The 14273-nt window shown below is 44.1% G+C and overlaps 1 protein-coding gene across 1 annotated transcript; it reads left to right on the top strand.

The window, feature by feature from the left end:
* dlec1 (DLEC1 cilia and flagella associated protein) lies at nt 1-14273 on the top strand. The gene is made up of 38 exons (XM_056434084.1): nt 1-84; nt 191-331; nt 432-564; nt 1234-1347; nt 1435-1619; nt 1846-2069; nt 3755-3839; nt 3943-4030; nt 4258-4431; nt 4524-4660; nt 4771-4863; nt 5028-5118; nt 5218-5380; nt 6073-6265; nt 6353-6429; nt 6600-6762; nt 6865-6961; nt 7087-7217; nt 7363-7524; nt 7604-7734; nt 7878-8028; nt 8824-8940; nt 9420-9541; nt 9643-9828; nt 9926-9993; nt 10067-10218; nt 10363-10478; nt 10586-10656; nt 11081-11301; nt 11446-11604; nt 11704-11826; nt 11919-12013; nt 12156-12240; nt 12344-12526; nt 12650-12811; nt 12923-13073; nt 13833-13950; nt 14064-14273. The coding sequence occupies exons 1-38, from the start codon at nt 1-3 to the stop codon at nt 14224-14226; spliced, it is 5109 nt and encodes a 1702-aa protein (XP_056290059.1). The 3' UTR covers nt 14227-14273.

Below are 14273 nucleotides of genomic sequence, written 5' to 3'. Positions count from 1 at the left end.
ATGCAAGAAGAAACAGGTACGAGAGAAACATCGCGTTTTGATCCACCTGTCGACAGTCACAGACCTGCGTCAGTGAAGTCACAGGTATGAACACGGCTTCACCGAAACTTAACGTGAGCTAACGCTAGTTAAATTCCCTCTAAACACAAAGAAAAAATGACTTTAACCGCATATCTGTCTTGTATATTAGGACATTTCTCACGTGTTAGCAAGCACTTTCAAGGACCTCTACACTAAAGACGTCATCGGGAAAGACGTTTTGTCCAACCTCATAAAGTCAAAGAGTGGCCGAGGCGGCTACCATGACAGATATGTGGACGAGCTGCAGCAGGTGAGCTGCTAGCTAATGCTGCACGACTGTCCACAAGTCAAAGTCCAATCACACAGTATTTATGAAATATCAATATGTCATTTATTTCTCAATCCCGCAGGCTCATTCTGATTACAGCCGGTGTATGAAAGAGGCGGACATCCTGGAGAGTCACATCATTCAGGCCAGAGCTCGGGCCGCGGCCACAGAGGAGGAGATGGGCGATGTTCATGGGCACCTGGGCCTCCTCCCAGGTGTGATGGAAACGGTGTCATGATATATGTTATACAGGGGCGTTTGTAGGATATCCATTTTTAGAGACAGTTCATAGGTTGGTTCAATCAGAAAGTGATTTTGCTTTGTAGTTTTCTTGGATTCAGTAGCTGTATGAACACAAGAGACATAAATTCAGGGTCAGAGTGATATTTTATGCTCATTTGGACACTATCACTGAGATAAAGATGAACTAGTTAAGTGTAAAATATACAATTCAATGGAAAAAATAATAATAATATGTAATAATGCAAAGAATAGAGAGATGTCGATAATTATTTATTGTATTTAGAATTTGCTTATTCACACTCTTGCTCAATGGAGACAGTTTCTAAGTTTCCCCTTGTTTTGCCTTAAGTAAAGCTAAATGTAAGCAGGTAACACCTGTTAACAACTACCGACAGCCACATTCTGTAACTACCTGGGCTTACAGGTCACACCACATCATTTACTTTGAGATAAGCTCCTGTCTGTAATCCTGGCTTTCTTTGATGAGACACGTTACTTGGCAAAGTGAGAAAGCCAGCGCCCTTGTTTTATACTGTTGTAAAAAAAGACCTTTAACTACCCACTGTAATTCATTCGATATATTTACTTTGAATATACCAACAGGGATGTTATTTAATGTTATTTCTTATGTCTATTTCCAGTCGATTCAGCCTTTTCCTGGTGTGTGGATCACGATCTTCTCAAAATGAACAACCTGATTTCCCCCCAGGACTACTTACCTACACACAAACCACGAGTGAGAGCACCAGCACCAAGTACATGACCCCCTTTTGGATTTGTCTTTAATTATTCATCGGCAATGTGTTTTTGGCTCAATATTTAACTCATTCCTCTCCTGTCAGTCAAATCGAATCCTGCCAAACCTACCATTGCCTCCGCCATGCACGTGTCCAGGGAGCCTCAGGATGATGGTTACACTCTCATGCCCAGTCAAAAAAAGATTGTCCCAGAAATGAATGAGTCAGATCTCAGCCTGACTTGTGAATCTAGCTCAGATAACCCAAGGAGGAAGACAACTCCCAGGGAGGTGAGTAGTCAAAAGCCAGAGCGATCAAGAGTGATATATTTTACAAGAATATGATGCCTACAATTGAAAGGAATAGACAATAAGGATATACAAAAAGAATTTATTTAAAAGGGCCTTCCTCTGAGTTTTGAAAAGTGCTGTAATTGCAGTTCTGATCGGACAAGCCCGAGTAACTGTGGGAACGAGGGCGGCTTGATTACATCAGTGTTCTACTACTATGTTTCAGAGGCCCGACCAGACCACAACCAGACCAAATTGGAAGGATGAGCCAAGCGCCAAGGATCGGGCAGGGGGACATAAAAAACTTCAGCAGCTGAAAGATCGCCACAACTTCCTACGCAATCCTCGCTTCCTTCCTTCGAATGCACAGCAGGGTCGCACATCCCTCGTCCGTCCCAGAAACAAAGGGGGGAAGATGGAGCATCTAAAGAAAGAGGCGCAGAAGCAAAGGTACCTGCAGTGCAAGCGAATTACATCATCTCACAGGAAATGCTCATCATTTTGTCACAGTGCAGCGAATAGATAAAGTCTGGATATTGCCGTCGTGAGTCCCATTTGTAAATCTTTTATGAGTCATACGAAATCGTCTGAAGACAAACAATCCCTCTAGGAGCGTGGGAATGAACGCTACGGACAAAGTTACTATATTTGGCTGCACACCTCTGTGGCCGTTTATTTCCTCACACAAAACATTTCACCCGTGACACTGACACCTCGTGACCTTTAACCCCTCGACGCCACCCCGTTGCCCTGGTTACGCTCCCAGCTCTTAAAGGGACCCGGTCACGTATCCTGCACACCACCCTACTAGTCTTGTGAATTATGTGCTCCCAACAGAGTCCCCTACACCTCTTCAATTAAAATTACATACACCATGTGTCACGCAATGTATCATATTTTATATCTGCCAGGTTATTTTAGTTGTAATGATGTGTGAATTACAATTAATTATAAACTAGAACGGGCACTCGGTAGAGCGCATACCTTCGCATATCACAAGATTGGGCATTGAATTATGAATATTTTGGCATTAGTTGCATGCCAATTGGATATAAATTGACCAAATTGGTAAAAAGAAGATTTTGACCTTTTCATGACCTTGACCTTTGACCCGATCGATCACGAAATCTAATCAAATGGTCCCCGGATAATAACCAATCCCACCAAATTTCATGCGATTCGGTTGAATACTTTTTTACTTATGCGAATAACACGCACGCATACAAATACACGGCGATCAAAACATTACCTTCCGCATTTTCAATGCGAAGGTAACAAGAAAAGGTCATTGAGGTCATTATGGTTCCTGCATATTGTGGGCATAAATGTATTGTGCCAAGCTTGCAGTGACACATTACATATGCCTTATCACAGTATAAAGACCAGGCTGTATCCATACATCTTCAACTTAACATTTCCCAAAATGATTCCCATGTAATCAATTCAACCTAGAACACACCCCTTTCACCCAAGAAACCAGAGTTGATTTCCCACCAATCGTGATTAGTCCTCATCAACTCAGGCCTGGGTCACATAATATTTGCAGACAGACTGATTCTTAGCAAATGGATTGTCACAATAAAAAAATAAAAATGTTTACACAGCTGCAACCCAGAGACAAACAATTATAGAAGCCACTCTGAAAGGGAAATATTGAGAGCTGAGCATAGAAGAGACATGTTGATTTGGATTCTGCCTGCGCATACAAACACCGCCGGCCACAATTAACAATGGGAGGATCACTTTTCAACTACTGTCGTGTGAGCAAAGTCTACCACATGTATTTGGTAAGGGTAGTAATGGGATGTCAGGTCCCTGTTTGTGTATATGTGCATGAGCATATACAATACATACAATGCAGTCATCGGAAAGATTATCTCAGGGGTTTGGATTAAACAAGAACCCTTTCCCTCATATTAGTGCCGCACCAACTTTGATCCAACCCAAAGGCAAAAGACAATTTCTTCTTTGGCATATACAGTGTAGAAAGTAAAATAAAAAAATGCTTGCTTTGTGGTTTTGACGTAGAAGTCAGTGCTAGCTTTTTACTAAGCGCACCAATTCCTGTGAGAGTGTCTTTATTGGGACCAGAAAGAATAATCATGTGTTGTTTTTATGCTCATTCTCCCTGAAAGCTCAACTGAAAGTCCTCTCCCGGCCTTCCTAGCAAAACCTTCAGAGGTAGTTTTCACTGACTACAGTGTGGGACACGTCTATGAGGTATGTTTAAATAACTTATACTTAACAATTACAATTTTACGCAGAACAACTAACTTATTTTCGATGAGATGAAGTACTGTACATAACATACCGTGTACCGTAGACTACCCTGGAGCTGAACAATGTGACTGCTGCAAGCCGCACTGTCAGAGTCATCCCTCCGACCACTCCTTACTTTTCCATTGGCCTGGGTGAGCATTTTTTTATTGTGAATGCGCCATACAGCTTCCTCATTCCTGTTCTTGTTGATCATGAGGAAATCATCTGCTGTGTTGAATGTCCGTAGTTGTTTTGTTGTTGCAACCAGCGCCGACTACTGTCTTAAACACTAAAAGAAGATAAATCACACAAAAGTGAATTTAGAGAATTATGCTGCTGCAATGTAAGAAGAGATTGATATTAAGATATGTTTTGGCAGGGAGATTCCCTGGCGAGGGTGGTGTTGTTGCCCCAGGGATGAGTTGTAAGTACACAGTGCGCTTCACTCCAGACTCCTTGTGGGACTATGAGGACTACATAATGGTAAAGACCCATGCTGGACCCCCGTTAAGGGTGCCCATCGCAGCCAGAAGACCCCCTCCAATACTCACATGTGAGTCACATAACAATCTATCTCAAATAATGCTCACATGTGTACTTCCATCGATCATGCATTGTTGATATTTACTCCTAATTATCGTGCAGTACCAAGAGTTCTGGACTGTGGTTGTTGCCTGATCGGAGGAGTCAAATTTGTTGAGTTCCTGTGCCAAAATGTAAGCGTTAGTGCTGGGGCGTTTTGCATCATGCCCAAGAACCAGTGGCCGGCCTCGAACCTCAGGGTAAAAATCAGACTGACACATTATGTAAAAATACAGCAACTGTTTTAGAGCCAATATTAATAAAAAGGTATCCTGCATGCTGGTTTTTTCTCTTCTTTTTCTTTATGTAGTCTGTGGCAAGAACGTACTTTTCTGAGCAGCCACCCTTTGCAGTCAGCCCGTCTCTTTTCGCGCTGCAGCCGGGAGAGGCCACTGTCGTGGAGGTGAGTGGGTTATGGAGGTAAAGAGAGAAAAAACATGTCGATGCTTAATTGGCTTGTCAGTTTACTTCCCAGGTCTTTTTAGACTAACTTTGCTAACTGTGTTTGTATATAAATGTATTCATATACACTCTGTATGCTTTAAATATCAATGTGTGTGTTTGCAGGTGGTGTTCTTCCCCACTACTGCTGAGAGGAGCTGTCAGGTGTTCACTGTTGTGTGTGACAACTGCCAGGTGAAAGACATTTCTATTGAAGGTGAATCTTTTCAGAAAACTAGTCTAACAAATATTACTTTTAATTGGTCTTTCGTAAGGTCCAAGACACTTTGTCCATTGTCTGTATGATGTTTCCTAGGTGAGGGCCAGCTGATTGCCCTTGAGCTCGTATCAGTATCTGGGAACAAGGAGCCTCCTGTGGTGGGAGAGGTGCACGACCTCACTGCGGAGCACTTTGTCCGCTTCAGCCCGTGTAACCCTCACTCTGTGCAACAGAAGAGACTCGTCATTAGAAACAACGTGTAAGCCTCACCCTCTCGCGTATCGTCACTACGGAGCATGAAAAAGTATTGTGTTTTTCAAATTGTTTTCATATCATCGCATGTGCTCTTTTTGGATAACACGATGAGAAGAGAAATCTCTTAAATTGGCGTGGCGGGATTTAAGCCCCAGGATTAACTAAATGCAGATTAACTAGAAGACCTTCCCTTCCTTCTGTCACGACGGGATTAGGGTGGACCCAAATGCACGACTCAGGAGACAGATAATGCTGATAAAAATCCTTTCCTGAAAGTATTGTCAGGAACGGAACAGACCGAATAAACAACCACACTGGACCGCTCAAGGGCTTGGTCTGAGAAACACAAGATAATCTGGCAGAGGACAAGTGGAAGTGAGGGAGCTAAATAGTGAGGGACTAATGAGGGGATGGGCTGCAGGTGAGAAGGGCGTGAGGACCAGGTGAAGGGAATGAGGGACTAACGAGGTGATCAGAGGCAGGTGAGGGGAGTTGGATTGACGAGATGGGAAGCAGGATCTGGAATGACATGATAGTTAGTGACAGGATGAAAACAACTAATACAAAAAGGAAGGTGTGGAGCTAAACTGTTACACCTTCGCTGACCCTGCACAAGTAAAAGAAGAGTTTACCTTGAGGGATCATTAAATATCACATTTAATCTCTCTCTCTTTCATCCTTTCTCTGGGGCTGAAGCCAAATGGATCTGCCTTTCCACTGGCAGATCATGAAGCCAAACCTGCACCCATTCCTTCCAGGAGAAACCCCGGAGCCTTCCCATATCCAGTTCCACCTGGCCGCAGATGATATTTTCCATGTCAGCCCCCTAACAGGAGTTCTGCCCCCCTGCCAGGATCAAGAGTTTCTAATCACCTTCTGCCCTAAAGAAGTACAGAGGACCCCCAAATACATACAACAGAAACAATTACTGTTTGGAAGCTAAAAGCTGATTCATGTCATGTTTGTGTTTCCTCAGTTGAAGGATTACCACAGTGTCTGTCACTTAGTCCTGAGGGATGTTACCCAGCAGCCACCGCAGCCCACTGAAGAAAGGTAAAGCTCCTGTGACTTGGTATGCACAGTGATAGAAGTGTATGTCAAAACACACACCACAAGGTCATGACGTACAAAGATCTGACACCACACTTCATCTAACAAGGTATTGGATTGTGTGTGTGTGTGTGTGTGTGTGTGTGTGTGTGTGTGTGTGTGTGAAAATCTAGTGTCCTTCAGCCTGTGCGCACTGGGTCCAAGGTAGGCGATGTCATCGTCATGGAGATAGAAGTCAAGGGATCAACTGAGCCGTACCAGGTCCTACTGGAGCCCTATGCTGTTGTTATCCCCGGGGAGATTTTTATTTGCTCGACCACTCGCAGGCAATTCAAGGTCAAGTCACACTTTCCTTACGTTGAATATACATGACCGATATTACATTTCCACCAAATGATTGTGTGCCACTGGTGTGTGAATGTGTCTTGTGTGTTTTAGATGTGGAACCACAGCAAAACCTGCATCTTTTTCCAGTGGGAGAGAATAAGCACCAGCAGCCACATCATGGAAGTAGAGCCCTCTGCTGGGAGCATAGGTGTGTCACACAGACAGCATTCTCCTTTAGGTTCACTCGAGTTTGTACATTATGAATTGTAAACACCCTTTAATGTAGTTGATTCATTGGTTTATCGGTTCATTGTTGATTGATCTGTCTTCAAGAGGAAAACGAGTGTTTCGACTTCGACCTGATCTTGAGTGGAGAGAAGCCCGAGAGGGTTGTGACCAGTCTGGTCTGCTCCATAGAGCACCGCCCTGAGCCCGTCACTTTGGCCGTGGAAGTCTCTTTTAAGGTTAGAATCGTAACACAATGACACAATTATGTCTTCAGTCTCCCCAAAGTGCGTTACACTTCCACAATGCTAGATTGTTGCTGTAGCATTCCTAGTTAATCTGTGCCATGTGACCTCTTTGTGTTCATCATTTGACTTTGGACAGGGTCCCATAGTGACCCTCAGTGTGCCCAGTGTGGAGTTTGGGCTCATGAAGCTCGGGGAGCAGACTCAGACCGCTCTGCTCCTCACCAACATGACCCAGCTGGAGGCGTCCTGGACGCTGAAGGAGAGGCGTGACCGTCAGCAGGACCGCCAGGACACACAGGTGCTGTACACGAGACACTAAGATAGCAACATATGTGTGATCAAATAACATGAAATCGATATGAATCTCTGTTGCTTAGATCTCAGTGGAACCACGCAGAGGTGTGCTGCCCCCCTTGGCGTCTTGCAGTGTGGATGTGCTCTTTAGTCCCCATTTCTGCCAGCGATATGAAACCGAGCTGGCGTTGACAGTGGAGAATGGCACCGGATGGTAATGATGCTCAGTTCACCGTGCCTCTCTTTGAGATGAAGTAACCGCTGTACTTAAGGAAGGTCTGTGCAGAGGGGTCAGCCAGACCATAATGATGTTCCTCAGCGTGATAACCAGGAGCACGACCTGTGTGTTGATTGCAGTCACCTGTCGGTGCGAGCGGTTGTGCAGTCTCCACAGGTGTGTCTGCTGAGCTGTGAGCTGCTCTTCTCTGAACTCTACATTGGAGTTGCGGCCCAGGGAACCGTCACCATCTTCAACCAGACGCTGCTGCACTCACCCTTCAGCTGGATGGTACGCTGGCTACATCGCGACATTTCATCACCGCTTCATTTACTGTGAGAAGAATGGTTGATGCAGTGAATGTTGCTGACGTGTGAGAGAGACCCCCCCCCCCCCCTGCTGTGTTTGAATGATTGCAGAGTGTCATATGTATGGCTCTTTATATACAAAGTGTCAATTAGAGGATGTCTCTTGTTTTTTTTCTTCTTTTTTTCTCATACATACACTCCCGTTCAAAAGTTTGGGGTCACTTAGAAATGTCTTTATTTTTCAAAGAAAAGCACTGTTTTTTCAATAAAGATAACATTAATCAAAAATACCCTCTCTACATTGTTAATGTGGTAAATGACTATTCTAGGTGGAAACATCTGGTTTCTAATGAAATATCTCCATAGGTGTATAGAGGCCCATTTCCATCAACTATCACTCCAGTGTTCTAATGGTACATTGTGTTTGCTAATCGCCTTAGAAGACTAATATCTGATTAGAAAACCCTTGTGCAATTATGTTAGCACAGCTGAAAACAGTTATGCTGGTGATATAAGCTATACAACTGGCCTTCCTTTGAGCTTGAAGTTTGAAGAACAAAATTAATACTTCAAATATTAATCATTATTTCTAACCTTGTCAATGTCTTGACTATATTTTCTATTCAATTTTCAATTCATTTGATAAATAAAAGTGAGTTTTCATGGAAGACACAAAATTGTCTGGATGACCCCAAACTTTTGAACGGTAGTGTACATTTAAGATGTATTTCCTGACTATTACTACTCGGTGATCTGAGTTTTACATTCTCCCCACCAGGCTCAGCTCCAGGGGAAACAGGCTGAATTGTGCACAGCCAGTTTTGAGCCCTCTTCTGGCTCGCTGGGCCCTAATGCCAGTTTGGAGATCACAGTTCATTTTATCTCTCACACACATGTAAGTATCAAAGTTATTCAAGTTAGTTTCTCCACCGTCACCTATTCCCCAGCCGAACCTAATATTGGAGAGATGTTTGAGAGGTATTTAAAGCACATCCTCCGCATTTGATTGAACAGTGAAAGAGTGGGTGGGCTTATAATGAATGTAGCTTGATAAGTAGCGACAGAGGACAGCGGCTCCACACACACATTGTTGCTGAAAGTTGCATATTGACTGATGGATGGATGTCATTCTTTTTGGCTGAAATTCATTTTTATCAGCTCACGTAACCACATGCTATTTTTTGTTTTGTAGGTAGAAAAGATTATTGGATTTTGATATAAGAAGATCACAAGATTTGTCACTTATCACCTGAGTGTTAGAGTGAAGGAGGGATAATGCACTGTTTGTACTATACTGTGATGCCAGCAGCTAAAAGATGCACTGATTCTATTTTTTTAAGATGATTGCCTTTTAATATTTGTCTGTTTGTCCAGCTGGATGTGACTGAGGTGGCTGCTCTCTGTGAGGTCCAGGGGATGAACTCTCCGCTTGTTGTTGGCATCACGGCTTCCAAAACCAAGACACTCAGTGTGTCCTACTCACTGCCCAGTGTCTGGTAGTAACCTTGGCTTCAAGTCTATCATCTCACCAGCTAACCGTCACTAACCCCACAGTATAAGTGTTTGGTAAGTCACGGTTGCTTTTCTTTGCCTTCAGCTCTCCTCCAGATGACGAGAGCCCCTCAACACTGTTGCTTGACTTTTCTGACGACATCCTGTTGAACAGAGCCGTTACTAAGCAGTTATTGATCACCAATCTGACCGCTATCCCAGCCCCTTTCCACATAGAGGCGGATTACTTCACATGCCATGCCTCAAAGCCAAACACCCAGTCAGAGAAAGGGTAAGCAAGGGGAGCCATAGCTCACTAACATGAATAATAAATCAAAGAGGGATTCTGCTGTTCGGCAGATGTGACACGTGCTGCATTTTAATCGCAGAATGACATACGTCAAGAAGCCGCTCCACTCTGTTCAAGCTCAGAAAATAGAAGAAAAAGCACTTACGGGTAAGCTTCGCTCCTCACTTCTAAAATGTAAGTTCACTGAGTTCACACTCAAACCTTCTGTATCTATCGGCAGAGTTTGTGAGCAGCCTGCTGGCTCACGGGAAAGGTGCAGCTTTCTTTATCCTGCCAGACACTGGGATGCTGGGAGCTTTTGAGACCCACACTGTGGATGTCACTGCCTACACGGACATGTGGGGCGAATACAGAGATCACCTCATATGCAAAGTATGATGCCATACAATGAATTGTTTCAGATATTTAAGGATTAGAGATGACTTCCTACTGTCAGACTAGGAGTTCTCCGAACACGTCCTCTTCATTTTGTTGTCGACTGATAAATAATGTTGGAATAAAATGTTCTTCCTGCAGGTGGGGGACCTCGAGCCCACGCTCATTCCCATGCAGATGACGGTGACAGGCTGCCCACTCTACTTCCAAGTGACGGGTCCACATCCAGACAACCAGAACCAGGGACCAAAAACACAGTCCGTTCCCCAGTCCTTGTCTCCAATTTAAATACGCTAATGTTGGCATTGCACAGTATATATATATATCGATATCTATATATTTACATTCCTGTTTGCATCATTAGGTTTGGCAGTCATGTATCAGGTGGTGACACGGTGTCTCGTTCTCATCGCATCAACAATCCGACCATGGTTGGTAAGTGAAAGGGTTTTGAATGTGGCTGGTTAAAAATACCCACAATGCACCACATGTTTTAGAGGCTCTTTAGAGTCAACAACTGTACAGCGTCTAAATATGTGTTTGTTTTCTGCAATATGGCATACGTTTGAATATTGCCTAATGATATTGTTGCTGCTTCAGATGCATCATTTATGATGTGGCTTTTATTTATTTAGATTTTGTTCTCAAATGTTGACATTGAATTTTATATTAAGGTTGCTGGAAGGATTCCTGAGCTACACCAAAGTCTCCACTTGGATAATGTTTATTTGTGTGCTCGTCTGACTACTGCAATAGCAGTATGTCTTTCATATGTCTTTCATACTGTTACCTCTGAATGACTAGTTTCCACTTTTAGGGTGAATAAAGTGATCTAATCTAAATCGTTGCATGCCACCAGATATTCGCCTGGATTGGGAAACATATAACATAGATCAGGATGACCATAAGCTGGTGGATGTCGTGGTGGCATATGGAGATGCCTTTCCAGTTAAAGATGCTGATGGCAACGAGGTGTTAAATGGAGCATTAAGGATTTGTGGTGGGAGGGCTCAAACTGCCCTGGAAAGAAATAAGACCTCTGGTTCTGAAGGGACGAGCTCCCCCCTCTGTAGCGTGACCGTGAGTACATTTTATATTGCAACACGGATACATGAACATAAACTTTAACGATTTTCAGGACGATGCCTCTGGGAAATTCTTGTGGCTACGATGCCAGAACCCACATGTCATTGGCTCAAACCGGCTTAATCCTATTGATTCCAGAGTGCGGAAGCAAAGGGATATTTATCCGAGGATGACTGTGAGGAAGAGGAAACCCATCTCTATCCCTCTCCTGCAAAGGAAAAACTCTTATCTGTTCACATCAGACCGCATGTGGGAGACCTCTCAGATTACCCATACTGCATCACACCCCAGCAAATAGTACGTTGATAAGACTTGAGCTCCATACATCCATGTTACCACTCTGCTTCTAGCCATATGAATAACGATGTATTATCTGTTTCTATTGTTTATCTCAAGGTGATTCCAGCAAAGAGCAGCAGCACCATCCATGTATCTTTCACACCTTTGTCTGGTTCCAGGTCAGGTCGTGAGTCCAGATGTGTGGGCCTGGCTCTGGGCTTCATGAGTCTAGACTCTGAGGTAACAGGCTCAACACACACGAGAAAAGGCAACCATTCGATGACTCTGATGCTACCTAAAGTCCCTTATTATTGTGTTGTGTTTGTTTACAGACGGCTGCCTGCGTCCCGGGTAAAGTTGGGAGAGCTCAGGGTTTGGATTTGGAGCCCATCAGAATGGATCTGCTCGCAGTCGTTAAGCCGGCGGCGTAAGCCGTTACAATCATATCATGTCCCTAAAATCCCGAATGAATCCAAATCTGTTTATGTTTCCTCGATGAAAATGAGCTGAGGTTAGGCAAGAGGTGGTCTGATTACGTTTCATATCTTCCCCGTGGCATGTTGCTGCAGGCTGTTGGTGCAGATGGAGGAGGATGAGGGGGTGCTGGAGTTTCATGCGTCAGCCGGTGATTTACTGAAGGCCGAATCAGAGGAGGTTGGGCTGAAAGATGCATGCATGAAGTATTGTTCCTAAGGGTGTACAGTAGTTCAGACCACTCATCCTCAGTGGTGGCTTCTCTGGTTGTTTTGCTCCGTAGCTGGTAGTTCGTGAATTTGATACCACGCGGGCCTTTCAGCTGAGGAACAACTCAGGAATGCTCCTCCACTTCAGACTGGGGACTCTTCCTCCCTTTCGAGTGATCAAGCAGCAGCTAGAAGTCCAGACCAGCACCTCCAGTGACAGCCAGGCTCTGGTGCTGCACCCACAGCAAAGCATGCAGGTGAGATGAAGAGAGTGGGTCATGTTTTAGATATTATTACCTGTACATACAGGAGCAGAACGATTTTCATCTCAAGGATGGTCCTGTATCTTCTTAGTTGTTCTCTTTTGCTGTGAAAACCAGGTGACGGTGGCCTTCCACTGCTCCCGGTCTCTTCTGGACCACGCAGACCAGGCAGGGGAGGAAGTCCCTCTCGGGGTGACGCTGATCCATCGTGCAGGAGAGGGAAGGAAGCTGAGGTTCCAACAAAACCTCCTGATTCACTACAGCGACAGCAGCCTGCAGGTCAGACACTGTCGTGAATCTCAACGCTAAAAAAAAGAAAGCGATAGTTTTTCATAATTTGACACGTTTATAGGCATTTGAGCTCACACAGTTCATTTCTTCTCTGTGCAGGCGGTGCCTCTCTGTGCCTGTTTGGATCTCCCTACAATGCGTCTGTCCAGGGACGGCATCGACTTTGGGTTCTGCTTCGTGGGGCAGACGCAGATAACTGAAGTCAACCTCCACAGAAACGGAGCACTCACCTACTGGAAATCAGTTATTGGTAACGACTGAACTTTCTTCTATATAGCTGTGGGTATTCACTTCATTGATCTTACGTCAGTTTGGGGGTTTGTAGAGGTCTGTAATGTATTCATAACTTGGCTAAACTGACTGGAATTATGGTTTTTTGGAATGGGAATTATTATATATATTGTGTGTCTGGGTTAAATTTAAACAATGTGTTATTCAGTTTCCCAGTCGGCCAACTAGGTCATAAATCTATTTTCCTTAATCGTTTACTTGCCCCGAAACATTTATTAGCAGGTATCAAATCACAACAAAGAACAGAGATAATGTTTCATCTTTATTTAAGTAAATGCATCTGGAGTAGCGACAACAGAGATTGAAGCGAGATGGTTCACTCCTCACCTCCTTCCATCATCAGCTCCAGAAAATATATGTTTTAATTCTGTTTTGAGTTAAGATAAGATAAAATAATTCTTTATTAGGATGTTGCTAAATTAACTAGCCCAACGTGGTATTTTACTTGGGTGGTAGTTTACAAGCCGACAAGCCTTATTGCTGAGCCCTGGGTGTCTGACTCATCTTCGTTATTAAAACCAGTTTGTAGCCCAGTTGATCCATTAAATATAATGAGAGAGTTTTACGTAAAACGATTTCCTTTTGTTTGCTGTAATAATGTTATTGTCACGTCATAAAACGATGTCAATCGTTGCAACTGTGAGTCATACTCCTTTGTTCGCGTGGCTCGTCGACTTCCAATTGCCCGGCGTGTTTCTTTGTGTCTTTGTTTTCGTAGAGTCGGATGAAGGCGACTCCCGAGTGTTCAGAGTCGCCCCAGACTTCAAGCTTCTCGGGTCAAAGGAGCTTCGCGTCACCAGCTGCAGCCACTGCCTCCAGATCAGCTTCACTCCCAGGTAACAAGCCACAGAGTCTGTTATGATAAGCTCAGACTACAAAGTTGACCTGTCAATACCATACGCACGTACACATGCTTGAGTTTCAGCCGTTTGCTTCCTTTGTGTTCCAGTGAGGACAGAGGGTTCAGGGCCGTTGTGCTAATCCAGTCCCCTCTGCTGAAGACCCCCCTCACTCTGCGGCTCCAGGGAACCGGGTCCTTTGACGAAGGGTACAGGTCGAGCTCGATGTCCTTAAAACATCACAGTCGCACGATCGCCACCTGCTCTCCTTAAATCCACTTGTTCATTTAGGAATGTAAATAAATATGCGGAACAACTTG

The sequence above is a fragment of the Pseudoliparis swirei genome, chromosome 16, assembly GCF_029220125.1.
Source record: "Pseudoliparis swirei isolate HS2019 ecotype Mariana Trench chromosome 16, NWPU_hadal_v1, whole genome shotgun sequence".
Lineage (NCBI taxonomy): Eukaryota > Metazoa > Chordata > Actinopteri > Perciformes > Liparidae > Pseudoliparis > Pseudoliparis swirei.
Note: the sequence above shows the minus strand (reverse complement) of the source record. Positions and strands in the feature narration are given on the sequence as shown.

What these genes read in the sequence shown, in the direction of transcription:
- dlec1 (XM_056434084.1), top strand. Translation starts at nt 1, where the DNA reads ATGCAAGAAGAAACAGGTACGAGAGAAACATCGCGTTTTGATCCACCT. An exon ending in GAGATCACCTCATATGCAAA is followed by an intron (nt 10,219 to 10,362) that starts GTATGATGCCAT and finishes TTCTTCCTGCAG; the next exon opens with GTGGGGGACCTCGAGCCCAC. An exon ending in GCAGTCGTTAAGCCGGCGGC is followed by an intron (nt 12,014 to 12,155) that starts GTAAGCCGTTAC and finishes ATGTTGCTGCAG; the next exon opens with GCTGTTGGTGCAGATGGAGG.